This window comes from Aquarana catesbeiana, linkage group LG13, assembly GCF_042186555.1.
Source record: "Aquarana catesbeiana isolate 2022-GZ linkage group LG13, ASM4218655v1, whole genome shotgun sequence".
In the NCBI taxonomy this organism is placed as follows: Eukaryota; Metazoa; Chordata; class Amphibia; order Anura; family Ranidae; genus Aquarana; species Aquarana catesbeiana.
The window spans coordinates 94,494,938-94,509,045 of NC_133336.1; the positions used below are offsets into that span (position 1 = coordinate 94,494,938).

Sequence of the window (14,108 nt, forward strand, 5' to 3'; positions counted from 1 at the left end):
GGGGAGGATGGCCTCTGTTAAAATGGCTATCCTACCAAAGCTGCTCTATCTTTTCCAAACACTTCCCATCCCAGTACCACAGGCGGAGCTGCGGAAACTCCAAGTAGATTTGATACGCTTTGTCTGGAATTACAAGAGGCATAGAATATCACAATCGGTCCCGACAGCGGCGCGATCGGACGGCGGGTTGTCCTTCCCAGACCTAACTAAATACTACCAAGTCACCCAATTGCGAGCCCTGGCCTCTTGGTTTACCCAGCGTTCTTATAACAGATGGACAGAAATTGAAAAACTATGGATTGCACCAGTCCACCCAAATAGTATGTTATGGAATGCGATGGTGAAGGTAGACTCTGCTCAGCTTTTGGGCCCCATGCTCCACCTCAGCTCACTCTGGCGTAAATTATCACGATTACATAAGTTATGCTCAGAGAGATCACTCCTCACGTCATTCCTCTACAACCCCAGGTTGACTGCAGGTCTTACACACCAGATGTCTTTCCCATGGGCAACGAGAGATCTGTTCCATTTTGGTCATTTGGTGCATCCATGCACGCTTAGATTGCTCTCCTTCACAGACCTTCAAAAAAAATTTGACTTACCGCGGCAAGTGTTCTATGGATACTTGCAGATTAGGCACTATGCTCAATCATTAGCCCCGAACCTACAATTCTCGGCTCCAACTCCGTTGGAGGGCTTGATATTGGAGGGTTCAGCTAGACGTGGGCTAATTTCCGATATCTACCGGATACTAAATTCCTACAACATCACTGACCAGGGTAAGCACGCATACATGCTCCACTGGGAGAGGTTTATGAACGAGGAGATTCCAGAAACTACATGGAAGATGATTTGGTCTCAGGCAGCTAAGAGTTCACTCTGTACATTGTATAAGGAGAACGCGTATAAAATTCTTTTTTTTTGGTACATGACGCCTGATGTTCTCCACGCCATTTACCCTTCTAGTTCGAACAGATGTTGGCGGTGCCTAAAAGACAGAGGGACCTTCTATCACATTTACTGGTCATGTCCTAAAATAGTTCCTTTTTGGACGGAGACGCAATTATTATTGAACCGCTTATTGGGCGTGCAGGTGCCTAGAGCTCCGAAATTATTTCTCTTTGGTGTGACCGGATTACAAATACCCTGACACTCCAGGAAACTACTCGGCCATGTTCTTACAGTGGCGAGATGCCTGGTTGCCCTGTACTGGAAAAGACAGATTCCACCCACTCAAACAGACCTTTATACCAGAATAAAAAGATATAGAGCTAATTGAGAAAATGACAGCCAGATTACAAAATAGATTGGAGGCATATGATAATGTCTGGGAGGAGTGGCACAGGCGGGAGGACCCACCCTAGGCCGGCGGCCGAGCTCCCCCTTCCCTTCCCCTCTCTCCCATCTTATTCCTATTCTCTTCTTTCCTTCTCTTTTTTCTTTCCCTTTCTACATTACTAGACTATATTCAGATTAAAAATGATATCTGCTGGTTGATAACTCTAGGTGATTTGGAATTTGTTACACTTCTACTGTACTTGGATGATTACATTCTGATGTTTATTGATTTCCAGTTTGATTGTCCACCAGTTGCACCTAATTGTTCGCGACTCCAATGTCTTTTGTATGTATATTTCTCTTTCTATATGCCTAATAAAATTTTTTTTTTTTTTTTTTTTTTTTTTTTATAAATAACAAAGGAAGAAAAAGGGCCACCAAGATCAAAATCTGACCTTTGACTGTACCCAAGGCCAGGTTTTAAATCCACTCCAGACTGGAGAAAAGTCAGAAAGCATGTAATCTCAGCTACCTCTCTGTATCTGCTAATCGTTTTGACATGTGGTTTTCACTGAAAATACACTCTTTTGTATTTATATCCTAGCATTTACTGTTTTGTCATTTGACTATATGAGGAATACACTTTTGTAAAAAATAGGATTTTTATTACAGCTTACACGTAAAATCCTTTTCTTGGAGTACATCATGGGACACAGAGCCTTAAGTAATTACTTAATGGGACGTCCCATAGCAATGCCACTTGAGGGGTGGGAGAAACAACCTGCAGGGTACACCCAGACTTGAGGATCTATACTGCTGCCTGCAGCACACTGCACCTGAAGGCGATATCCTCATACCTCCTTACATCCACCTGATAAAATTTTGTGAATGTATGCACTGAAGGCCAAGTTGCAGCATTACAGATCTGAGCCACGGAGGCCTGGTGACGCACTGCCCAAGAAGCACTAACCAACCTGGTAGAATGCGCCTTAACTTGAAACGGGGGAATCTTCCCCCTTAAATCATGAGTTTGAATTATCACTTGCTGAATCCACTTAGCGACAGTGGATCTCGACGCTGCCTGTCCTTTCTTAGGACCCTCTGGCAGAATAAATAAGACATCAGTCTTATGAATCTGAGCAGTTTTCTTTAAATAGATTTTCACTGCTCTCACCACATCAAGACAATGTAGTGACTTTTCTTCCCTGGAACATGGTTTTTGAAAAAACAATGGCAGGACAATATCTTGGATCAGGTGAAAACCTGAAACTACTTTTGGCAAAAAGCCTGGACGAGGGCATAACACCACTCTGTCCTCATGAAAAATCAAATATGGCTCTTTACAAGAAAGAGCAGCAAATTCTGAAACCCTCCTTGCTGAGGCTATAGCAACCAAAAATACCAACTTCCTTGTTAGAAGGACTAGGGTAATCTGTTGTATCGGTTCAAATGGCTGTTTTTGCAACACAGACAAAACTAAGTTCAAGTCCAAAGGGTTCAAGGGAGGTTTGATGGGCGGATTAAGCCGCTTCCCCCCTTGTATAAATCCACGGACTAAAGAATGAGTAGCAAGAGGTCTTTGAAATAAGACCGATAAAGCTGAGACTTGGCCTTTAGTAGTACTTAAGGCCAATTTCATTTCTACACCTAATTGTAGAAAGGCAAGATTTCTGCCTATGATATATCTCCGAGGGGGCCAACCCTTGGATTCACACCAGCCCTCCAGACTCTATAATATATAGTTCTGGAAGCTGGCATCCTTGCATTAATCATGGTAGAAATAACTGACGCGGAAAGCCCATGTTTCTTTAGAATGTGGGTTTCAATAGCCAAGCCGTTAAATTTAGAGACCGTAAGGAAGGATGGAATATATCAGTCCTTGAGAGCAGATCTGGCCGTAGTGGGAGGAACCATGGGCCCTTCACTGCCATCTTTATGACTTCTGCGTACCATGACCGTCTGGGCCATGCTGGTGCCACCAGAATTACCGGCTTTCTTTCCAGCTTGATCTTGCAAAGAAGTTGAGCCAGCAACTGAACGGGGGGGGGGGGGGGGGGGGGATGCCTAGATCAGTGAGAACTGATCCCATGGGGTTAGCAACGCATCTGTTCCACATGCGAATGGATCCCTTGTTCTGGCCACAAATTTGACCAACTTCATGTTAACCCTGGATGCTAGAAGATCCACGTCCGGAGTCCCCCATCTTTGGCAAACAGCCCGAAATATGTCGGGGTGAAGAGACCATTCCCCTGGGAATAACTGCTGGCGACTTAAAGTGGAGTTCCACCCAAAAGTGGAACTTCCACTCATCAGATTCCTCCCCCCCTCCGGTGACACAGTTGGCACCTTTCAGGGGGGAGGGGAGTACAGATACCTGTATATTACAGGTATCTGTACTCACTTCCGGCATAGATAGCCGCAGAATCTGCGGTTATTTACGCCACTTCCTGCTCCCTCCCCGCTGCCTGCTGGGAAACACACGGGTCCCAGAGGCAGCAGGGACCATCCGTATTGCACTGCGTGACTCGCACATGCGCAGTAGGGAACCGGGAAGTGAAGCCACACGGCTTCACTTCCTGATTCCCTTACCAAAGATGGAAGCGGCAGCACCCGAGGACGGAGAGACGGTTACGCCTCGGGTGCCGACATCGCGGGCGCCCTGGACAGGTAAGTGTCCATGTTTTAAAAGTCAGCAGCTGCAGTATTTGTAGCTGCTGACTTTTAAAAAAAAAATTTTCGGCGGCGCTCCGCTTTAAGTAGTTCGCCTGCCAATTCTCTACTCTCGGAAAGAAGACTGCCGAAAGGCATGGAACATTCCTTTCTGCCCAAGTTAGAATATGGTTCCTCTCTGTGCTGAGAGACTTTTGGTGCCCCCTTGGTGATTGATATGGGCCACAGCTGTGGCAATGTGAGATTGAATCCTGACAGGACAATCCCGTAACCTGAAAGTCCAGGCCTTTAGAGCCAGACGTACTGCCCGTATCTCTAGGATATTGATGGGCAAGATTCTTTCAGTTCTTGACCACTGTCCTTGGACAGTTGTCTTTTCTAGTACTGCTTCCCAGCCTGAAAGGCTGGCATCCACTCGTTACCACTTTCCAGACGACTGGTCTGAAGGATCTTCCTTTCAGCAGATTCTTGGTTAGTAACCAAGTGAGGCTTTGGGACACTCTTGGGGACAGCTGCATTGGTAAGTCCAAAGCTTGAATTGTTTTGTTCCAAGCAGACAGGATACTGTTTTGCAACAGTCTTGAATGGAACTGGGCATAGGGAACTGCTTTGAATGAAGCCACCATGGTTCCTAGCAACCTCGTGCAGAGGCAAATGGAGGGATTGCCATTTGACCTGACTCTCCGCACCAGTTCTCTTATGGAGTTGATCTTTGCCTGAGGCAAGAACACCCTTTCCTGGGCTGTATCTATGATCAGACCCAAGTCCTCCAGCCTTTTTAGCGGTATTAAGGAAGATTTCTCTAGGTTGAGAATCCAACCCAAACTTTTCAGATAGTTGGTTGTAGTGCATACGCTTTTCTCCAAATGAGCCACCGATTGATCTATAAGCAATAGATCGTCTAGGTACACCGCTACGATTGTTATGCCCTGTGCCCTTAACCGGGCTAGAGGTGGGGCCAGCACCTTGGTGAACACCCGGGGTACTGTGGCTAGCCCGAAGGGCAAGGCTACAAACTGGAAATGCTGCTGTTTTAACTCGAGCCACGGAAACTTTTGATGAGCGGAAAATATAGGGACATGCAGATATGCATCCTTGATGTCGATTGAAAGGATAGAAACTACTGACCTGATCGTCTCCAGGCGAAAGGAGCGGATCTTCAGGAACTGATTTAGCTTTCTTAGATCTAAAATGGGTCCGACGTCTCCGTTTGGTTTTGGTACCATGAAAAGATTTGAATAAAACCCCCAGACCTTGCTCTTTTGTGGGGATCTGTTTGATCACCGCTTGATATATTAATCAGTCTAGTGCCTGAAACAGAGATGGTTTTTTCTCTGGGATCTTTGGGAACCCTTGATCTCAGGAAACGAGACGGTGGAAAGTCCCAAAATTCCAGCTTGTACCCAATCGTTACCGTGGAGATGACCCAACTGTCCTGAATTTCCTTTTTCCAGACTTCTGAAAATTACAGAAGTCTTCCCCCTCCTTATGATGAGGCTTTAGGATTCTGTTTTGCAGATTTCCTACCCCAGGGCTTCTTTTGACCCTGGGTCTGACCCTGAGGTTTTCCTCTAGAGTCTGACGGCAAAGGCCATCGCCGCTGCCTAGAGGCGGAAGCGCCTGGCGCAGGAGAAAGAGCCCGTTTAAATGAAGGGTGTTTATATTTTCTTTTGACTGGTAAAAGAGTACTTTTCCCACTAGAAATTGTCTTGATATAGTTATCCAAGTCTTCTCCAAATAGACACTCTCCATGAAAGGGGAACCCAGTTAGGAGGTTTTTACATGGTGTTTCAACTGACCAATTTTTCAACCACAGGATTCTACGCATATGTACAAGCATAAACATAAGGCGGGATGCCTGGTGAATAGAATCTTTAATGGCATCTATGACAAAACATAATGCCATAGGTAGTTCAGCCAAATCCCGAGCTTGTTGTGTAGGAAGCTCTCTAAGGGCCTGATTAAATTGGTCCTTTAGGGATTGGCAGACGCCTATTGCGGCGACTGCGGGCTGAGTGACAGGACCTGCTATGGAAAAGGCCGATTATAGCAGGGATTCCAACTTCTTATCTGTTGGATCCTTAAGCATCAGTGCATTGTCTACAGGACAAGTTAGGCTATTATTCACATTGCAAATCGCAGCATCAATTGCTGGTACTTTCCATCTTTTGGATAATTTCTCCTCCAGGGGATAGAGAACTGAAAATCTTAGAGAAAATGCTTATCTGGGTGATCCCATTCAGCAAAAATAAGCTGTTCAAGTAATGCATGTGCTGGAAATGCATGCAAAGGATGGGAAGGTTTTAAAGAACCTAAGGAAGAGGCCGAGTTTTCATGAGACTGTTAGAGGCAGCATGAAAGTGGAACAAACCATTTCTGTAAGAGATTGTATCAGCAATTTCTTGGATTGAGAAGCTGAAAAAGGTCAATCTACCGTTGTTTCCTCTGCAGAGGAATCATCGGTTTGCTTTTCTTCCTTATCGATTGAGGGTAACACCTCATCGTGTGCCCACTGTTCCCCTTGCAAAGCTGGGGGGAAGGGGACCTAGTACGCTTCCTACCCATTTGAATGGAGGATGCGATTAAAGCAGCGAATCTTTCTTCCAGACCCTGCAGGGTGGAGGAAAGGACATCTTCAGTCACGTATACAGGTGCTGAGATGTGAGAGGCAGCTGCACCATTAATTTGTTCCACTGGCTCACCCTGAGTTGCCATAATTGGTAATTCAGGCGAGGATGACAGCGTGGAAATACAGCTCGAGATCCCAACGTCAGGGGGAGAAACCTTTACTTTTTTGGTGTCTTTTTTTGGCAGGCATAGTCCTAAGTACAAAAACAGAAGCGCTATACAAACTGTACTATATCGCTGAAAATAGTCATGACTTTGAAAGCCGCTATAAAAGTTCAGCTTAGTGCTGGAAAGGAATCAGGAATGCCAGTTTTGCAACCCTTATGTATCCCACAGCTCGTGTGTCCCTATGTGCAGGCAGCTTGTTTCCTCATCAGCAAAGGAGACTGTCAAAGCTGTATTTATCTGCTTTTAGCCTGGCATGCATCCTCGTGGACGTTCACGGCACCTGTGTTTAGGCCCCACCCCCTCCGAAAAAATTCCACCCTCTTTTTTATATAAAAATGTTTCCCGCACCTGAGCGCAGCATTTTTCGGGTCCCAGACCCAACACGAGGGGGGGGGGCAGAGACTCCTGCAGTGAGGCACAGATATATAAAAAAAATACAGCCACAGTAACAAAAACTTTTAGCGGTAAAATAGCGGGACCTTCGCATCCCCCACGGCGCGGGGGGGGGGGGGGTGATGCAAGGGGGGGTGCAGCGCTGCTGTCCCCCTAACCCTCTGGTCCCATCAGGGGGAGAAAAATACATTTTTTGCAGATTTCTTTTTTACCTTGCAAATCTCCCTCCTGCTGTGCAGCCAGGCACAGACTGAGCTAACAGTGAAGACAACAGAGTAAGGTATGTGCATAGACTCCATCTAGTGGAGATTTTAAAAGGCATGACAACATTTTTTCCTTTAATGGAAGAAATACATAGATGTTTTTAATACCCAAGTTTCTTCCCTTACCTTATCCTTGCCGCAGGATTTTGCTGAATTAACAGAAAATCCAACCTTCACCCATCACGGCGGGCTGCGTTTAGCAAACCTTCAAGGACTGGGTCCCTAAAAACGGGGTCCCACCTGCCTTGGGCCATGTACAAGCACGTCATCAGGAAGCTTTAGGAAATGTAACAAGACCTAAGCCCTGGGTTCCTGGGGTCCAAAAGAGAGGCGTTGCAGGCAAAACCTTGTGCTTCGGATACGAGGTCCCAGGTACCATCCATCTTAGGCCTCAGTGGCACTTTGGATGGATCTGGCTTCTTTTTATGGAGGAATTTAAATCCAGCATGGATCCCTCCTGGAGCTCCAAAGAGCACTTCTTCACTCGTGACCAACACCTTAGACAATGGCGAAAAAACTGATGTGCTCCTGGAAGGAGGAGGGGTTATATAGGGAGTAAACTTCCTTTGATTGGGTTTACCAGTGTCAACACCAGAAGGTGGACTATAACCCATTAAGTAATTACTTAAGGCTCCGTGTCCCATGATGTACAAGAAAGAAATAATTTGAACCTGTATTTGTAAGTTTTTTTTTTTACCGTCATCATACTGTGGATGTCCATATACCTGTAAAAAGGTGTCAGGCAGTGTACAAACTAAATATAAAAAAAACAAAAAAACCCCACACACTTTTTCCAATTTTGTCATGGTGCTTAAAATAAACCAATAAATATGGATAATTTAAGGAAGAACCATAAAACATCCAGGGTAACCCTATTCTCACAGATACTAAATCTGCCAATGCAGTAGTTACACTGTAAAATTAGAAAAACACCTTGGTAAAGAAAAAAAAAAAAAAAAAAATTTAATAGTCAAAAGGATATCAGAAACAACAACAGGCTTCTTCTTCTTATCAGGGCTGAAGGGGTCTTTACGTTTTCTCCGTGACTGCAGTTCATCATTCCACAGCTCTGAGGAGTCAAGGAATATATTATGTACCTTTTAACATTAGTGCAGAACTTTCCCCACTGTATAGTAAACAACTGATTCTATTGCAGTAAAAATATGCCCATTTGTAAGAATTTCCCTATAGCAAGACCCCACATGAATTTTCACGTTTTTTTTTACTTATTTAAAGCCCAACTCCAGTCAAAACAGTTTTGAATGAGATTTTTATTCCCTTTCTGTCCACTTGATGCTTGTACAATAATTGGGGGCATGGATATCATGAGTACAGGAATGGAAATAAACAAATTGTAAACTTTCTCGACTCTACTAAAAACGTTGTGTGTTGTCTGTGCCTTTGTTTAAAAGGAATTTACCATCACTTTCTGCTCTGACAGGAAGAGATCTGAGTGCCTATTTGGCCCCATGGTTCATCTGTTTTTATAGAGGATATGAATTTGCTTGACTGGGTTTTATGCTACTTGTATGTTTTGCGTTATTCTCAATTACCAGAAATGCTCACCCCTTTTTCTAATTCCTAGTTCATACTAGAGCTGCACGATTAATCGTCAAGAATCGTTATCGCGATTCTTTCCCCGTTGCGATCTTGATAAAAGTGTTTCACGATTCTTGCTATGCAAATAATTCTCTCTGCTCTTCTGAAGCCACAGCCCTCAAAAGAAAGGAAGAAAAAAATCTTTGCAGTCTGCCAAGAAGCACAACATTGTTTATCAGTTGAACTAAGTCTAAACATTGTAACAATTTGTCAATGGAATACACTTTGTGTGTAATTGAGGAAAGTTAACCACTTAAACACTAAACCTTTTTCTGACATTTGTTGGTTTCAAGTTAAAATCATTTTGCTAGAAAATTACTTAGAACCCCCAAACATAAAAAAAAAAAAAAAAAAATTCTCATTTAGGCCAGAATCGTGCAGCTCTAGTTCTAAACCATAAGAATCCATTGAAGGCTAAATCAGGCTGCATGCTGGGAAATACTTGAAAAGATCAACAAGGTTCTCAGAAGCATATGGCTAATGGCTCTGTGCCAGTAAATGAGCTGCTAAAAAAGTTCCTTTATAACCCATCAGTGTTTATCTACTAGAACACTATGCATGTAAAATAACATGATCATAAAGTGTAAGTTCACCCTTACAGAAAAATCCGTAAGGTGAACTTACACAGGATGTAAGAAATGTTAAAGTGGATGTAAACCCGATTCATGAAATTTGAGCTGGGCACATATCCGTAGTGTTTTGTTATCCCTCTTCAAAGCCCTGTGTCTCGTAGCTTTGTCCTGCTCCATTCTTCTGTTCTCAGGCTGAGAACATTGACAAGCTCTCCAAGGCCTGGAGATAGAAGTGTGTGTTGGAAGTGGTTGCAATAAATAGATTAGCAGCCAGATAAACTATACACAGAAAAGCTCTGCATGTGTGGGGAGGGGGGGCGGTGTATGCCTTTCCTCCAATCTGCTTTCTCATATTCTCTAGGACTGATCTCCTCCTACAGGGGAACCAGGAAGGGAAAATTCTAACAGGAAGTGCACTTTCTAAACAGTATATCAAGGTGAAGACAGCAGATATACATGTAAAACTCATAGGGAGATTTGTTTCCTCTGTGCATCATCTGAGGCTGTTCACTTCACTGGTTATATGGAGGGTTTACATCCGCTTTAAGGACTAAAAAAAAAATACAATGGAAGAAAAGTGGGAAATATTTATATGCAATACTACATCCTTACAATAGTAATGGATTTTTTCCTGGCTGTAACAAGTATATGAAAGGGAATGGAATGTCTCCTATACAGGTACATATATTAGAACAAGGAGCTCGATATGTAGTTTGATATCTGTTTTGCATATTTAACCACGCCCAAGCCAATTTTCAGCGCTGTCGCACTTTTTAATGACAATTGCGTGGTCATGAAACACTTGACCCAAATTTTTATCATTTTTTTTCCCCACAAATAGAGCTTTCTTTTGGTGGCATTTGATCACCTCTACGGTTTTTATGTTTTGCGCTGAAAAAAAAAAAAAAAAAAAAAGTTTAGGCTGATATGTATTCTACATATTTTTTGGGAAAAAAAAAAAAAATCCGCAATAAGCGTATATTTATTGGTTTGCACAAAAGTTATAGAGTCTACAAAATAGGGGATAGTTTTATGGCATTTTTATAATTTTTTTTTTTTTACTAGTAATGGCGGAGATCTGCGATTTTTACTGTGACATTGCGGATCGGACACTTTTGACACCATTTTGGCTCCATTGGCATTTATACAGTGATCAGTGCTATACAAATGCATGGATTACTATATAAAAATGTCACTGGCAGGGAAGGGGTTAACACTAGGGGGCGATTAAAGGGTTAACTGTGTCCTAGGGAGGGATTCTAACTGTAGGGGGCGGGGACTCACAAGGGGAGGAGACCGGTGTTCCTCTGTACTGGGAACACATAATCGGTCTCCTCTCACCTGACAGGATGTGGATCTGTGCGTTTACACACACAGATCCACAGTCCTGCTCAGTAATCACGGGTGCCCGGCAGACATCGGGTCCCAAGTGATGTGGCGGGGGTGCGCGCGCACCCCCCAGACAGCCGGGAAGCCCAGGACGTCATATGATGCCCCCCAGGATGGGAGATCCCTCCTGCAGGCCTCATATGACTATATGCAGGGTTTGAAGTGGTTAAGCTTACCGGATGTAATATCAATACTGTGACGATCTTCCTCCAGTCTGCGGATCTTCTCCTCTAGCTCGCTTTGAACAGTGTCATACAGTAAAAGCTTCTCACTCTGCAAAGAAACAGAAGATTGTTTGGCAGACATAAGTTTGGCAAGACACTAAAGTCACATCCCATGTTTTTCAATGACAACCGTTCAAATACATGTGACCTAACCACTTCAGCCCTGGAAAGCTTCACCCCATTCATGACCAGGCCATTTTTTGCGATACGGCACTGCGTTGACAATTGTGCGTTCATGCGACGCTGTACCCAAACAAAATGTTCCCCCCCCCCCCATAGAGCTTTCTTTTGGGGGCATTTGATCTCATATATATATATATATATATATACACACACACACACACACACACATATATACATACACACACAAGATGTGGGATTCCAGGACGCCATTCTGCCTCTCAAGCAAACGATCATTGGGTCCCGGCAGCCATCAGACCCAGTGATTGGACACAGCAGGAGCGGGTTGCCCTGGCATGCATGCCCCAGATGAGGAAACAACGTACAGGTACGAGCTGCCGGGCAGCCCTGCCGCAGTAACTGTGCAGTGGGTGGTCCGGAAGCAGTTAAAGTGGGAGTGAACTCCGACGTATGATTATTACCTATAGGCAAGCCTATAATAAGAGTTACCCATTTACTTTAGATGAAGCCGTCGACGTCAAAGCGAATGCAGTCTAAACAGCATACCCGTGCCGATCCTTCAAAGTCCTGTACTGTAAACGGCGACTCCCGCGTGCATGCGTTGGAGTGACATCTTTGCAGCTCCGGCCACTCACACAGCCAGAGTTTGTGAACCCGGGAAGAAGACCAGGTGAGGATGGAAGCGCCTTCAGTGGTGACAGTGCACCACTGGAGGGCTTCATTCTAAGGTAAGTTTGACATAATGTGCTAGTATGCAGTCTATGTTAGCCCATTCTGACATTGCCTTGCAGGTTTTAGAAAGATAAAAAAAAAAAAAAAAAAGCCAGCGGTTTACTACCACTTTAAAGTTGCAGCAAATTTAAAAAGGTTCCTGCACTACTACTGGTCTGACTTGAGTGCGACTTGAGTGCCAGAGATCCTCAAATGTCAAGTGAAAGTCAGTCCTGAATGTTATAAATGTCACAGTTGTCTTTTTCCATTAGTCAAAGCCAAAGTTGCATCCAAGTTGCACCCATTCAAAGTTGCACTCCAAAGTCACTCAACTTTGGAGTCATACAAGTGTGAATGGATCCTCAAAGTGGAAGTCCAGTTTACACCTAACTGGCCTTAAAACTGCCTGCTCCCCTCTCCTAACTTGTGCCAACTGACCTGTGTTTAAAAGATGCTATTTTCAGGCCCCTCTGGTCCGGTCAAATGAACTGGCTCCCATGTCAGCCAGCGTGCCTACAAGGGAGAGGAGGAAGTGCCAACAACAGATGGACCACTGAAGCCTATGGGTGACATCACTGCTCCAGGCTTTACTAGTCATCAGAGCACTCTCCCCTCTCCATCATCACTGGATGACACAGCGGAGATCACTTGACCAGGTGTAAGCCGGAATTCTACTTTAGGCCGGGTTCACACTGCTGCGATGTCAGATATGGCATGCGATTCGCACAGCACTGCTGTGCGAATCACATTCAGCCATACAGATTGTATGGCTGAATTTGCATCACATTCAGACCAAAGTCGTGCAGGACCCTTTTTTTGGTCTGCACAAGAATCGGATCGCATGGGTGTTCACACCCACGCGATTGGATTCCTGTCTGAATTGACCGTTCGCACTGTGATATGCGAACCGATCTGGGGGTGTCATTAACTCACCAGCATCGGTAAGCATAGGGCAATGCAAACCGAGCTTTAAGCCAAAATCTAGCTTCACAGTAAAATCACACCTTGTTCAGGGGTGGTCTGGAGTAGGGATAATAAAACAAAACCCAAGCACAAAACCCACACTATACCTATTCATACACACCACATTTTCCTACACCTGCAGGTTTAGACACTAGAAATTAGTGCCGTTTCATTTGTAGCAGCTTTTCATCTGAGCCACAAAACACCTTGCATGTTCAGTGGCCTGGCTGTCCTACACAAGCTTCAGGGATTTATATTACACCACTGCCCACATTCCAGGTCACAATAATGGTATATTTCTGAAAAGCTATGTGAGATCTGTCAATAGTGCCCTGCACATATTTAAAGATTTTTAGGTCTCCTTGCACAGAACTCACTGCATGCCCTTTTTAAATCTCACCCTCTACTTGTGTGACACAACAGCATAGTTTCTCTCCCACATGACATCTCACTGGTGGGCATTTGAATGGACTACTGAATGCACAGAAAAAAAAAAAAACAGTAAAAAAGGGTCATGCAGCATATTCGGCAGCACAGATTGTGTTGCGCTGCAAAAATGTGCATGGAGGTGGTATGTTGGAGTGCCATTCAGAATGAAAAGGTACTATTGTACCAATGCATGTTACCACAGTGTAACACAATGTACAGAGCCTTTAGACAGAAATCACACCATGTGAATAGTGTTAAATATAAGTTGATTCATGTTAAACGCAGTTGGCAAGAGCCCATTTGCCATTTCCTAATGAACACTACATTGTGTTCAGACATGTCGTGGTGCATTGAGCGGTGTTTAAATGAAGTATGTCCCATCTTCTCGCAGAACTAGGTCAGTGGAAGTAATGTATTTTTACTTTGTAGTTGTGTTGGGCCTGTATTGAGTAGCATGGGCATGTGAATGAACCCCAACATTAATGCTCATAAATTTCCCACTCACTGCAAGCCAGTTAAACAGATCTAGGATGTACTTGCTACACACAGACTGGACTCCACCATATTAGAATTTCTTTTAGGTATACAAAGTGTGCGTAGAACAAAAAGTACACATTAATATCAATTTGCTTGAGCATACAAAAAAAAAAATATATATATATATATATATATATATATAT

The 14,108-nt window shown here is 44.0% G+C and overlaps 1 protein-coding gene across 1 annotated transcript in view; it reads right to left on the reverse strand.

Annotated features, from left to right (window-relative positions):
* BRMS1L (BRMS1 like transcriptional repressor) overlaps nucleotides 1–14,108 on the reverse strand; it is a 75,373-nt gene that overhangs the window by 14,215 nt on the left and 47,050 nt on the right. The window contains exons 5-6 of the mRNA XM_073610529.1: nucleotides 11,137–11,233; nucleotides 8,383–8,469 (exon numbers count right to left, since the gene is read on the reverse strand). Of these exons, the coding sequence (XP_073466630.1) occupies nucleotides 8,383–8,469; nucleotides 11,137–11,233 (184 nt within the window). The remainder of the gene's footprint in view (nucleotides 1–8,382; nucleotides 8,470–11,136; nucleotides 11,234–14,108) is intronic.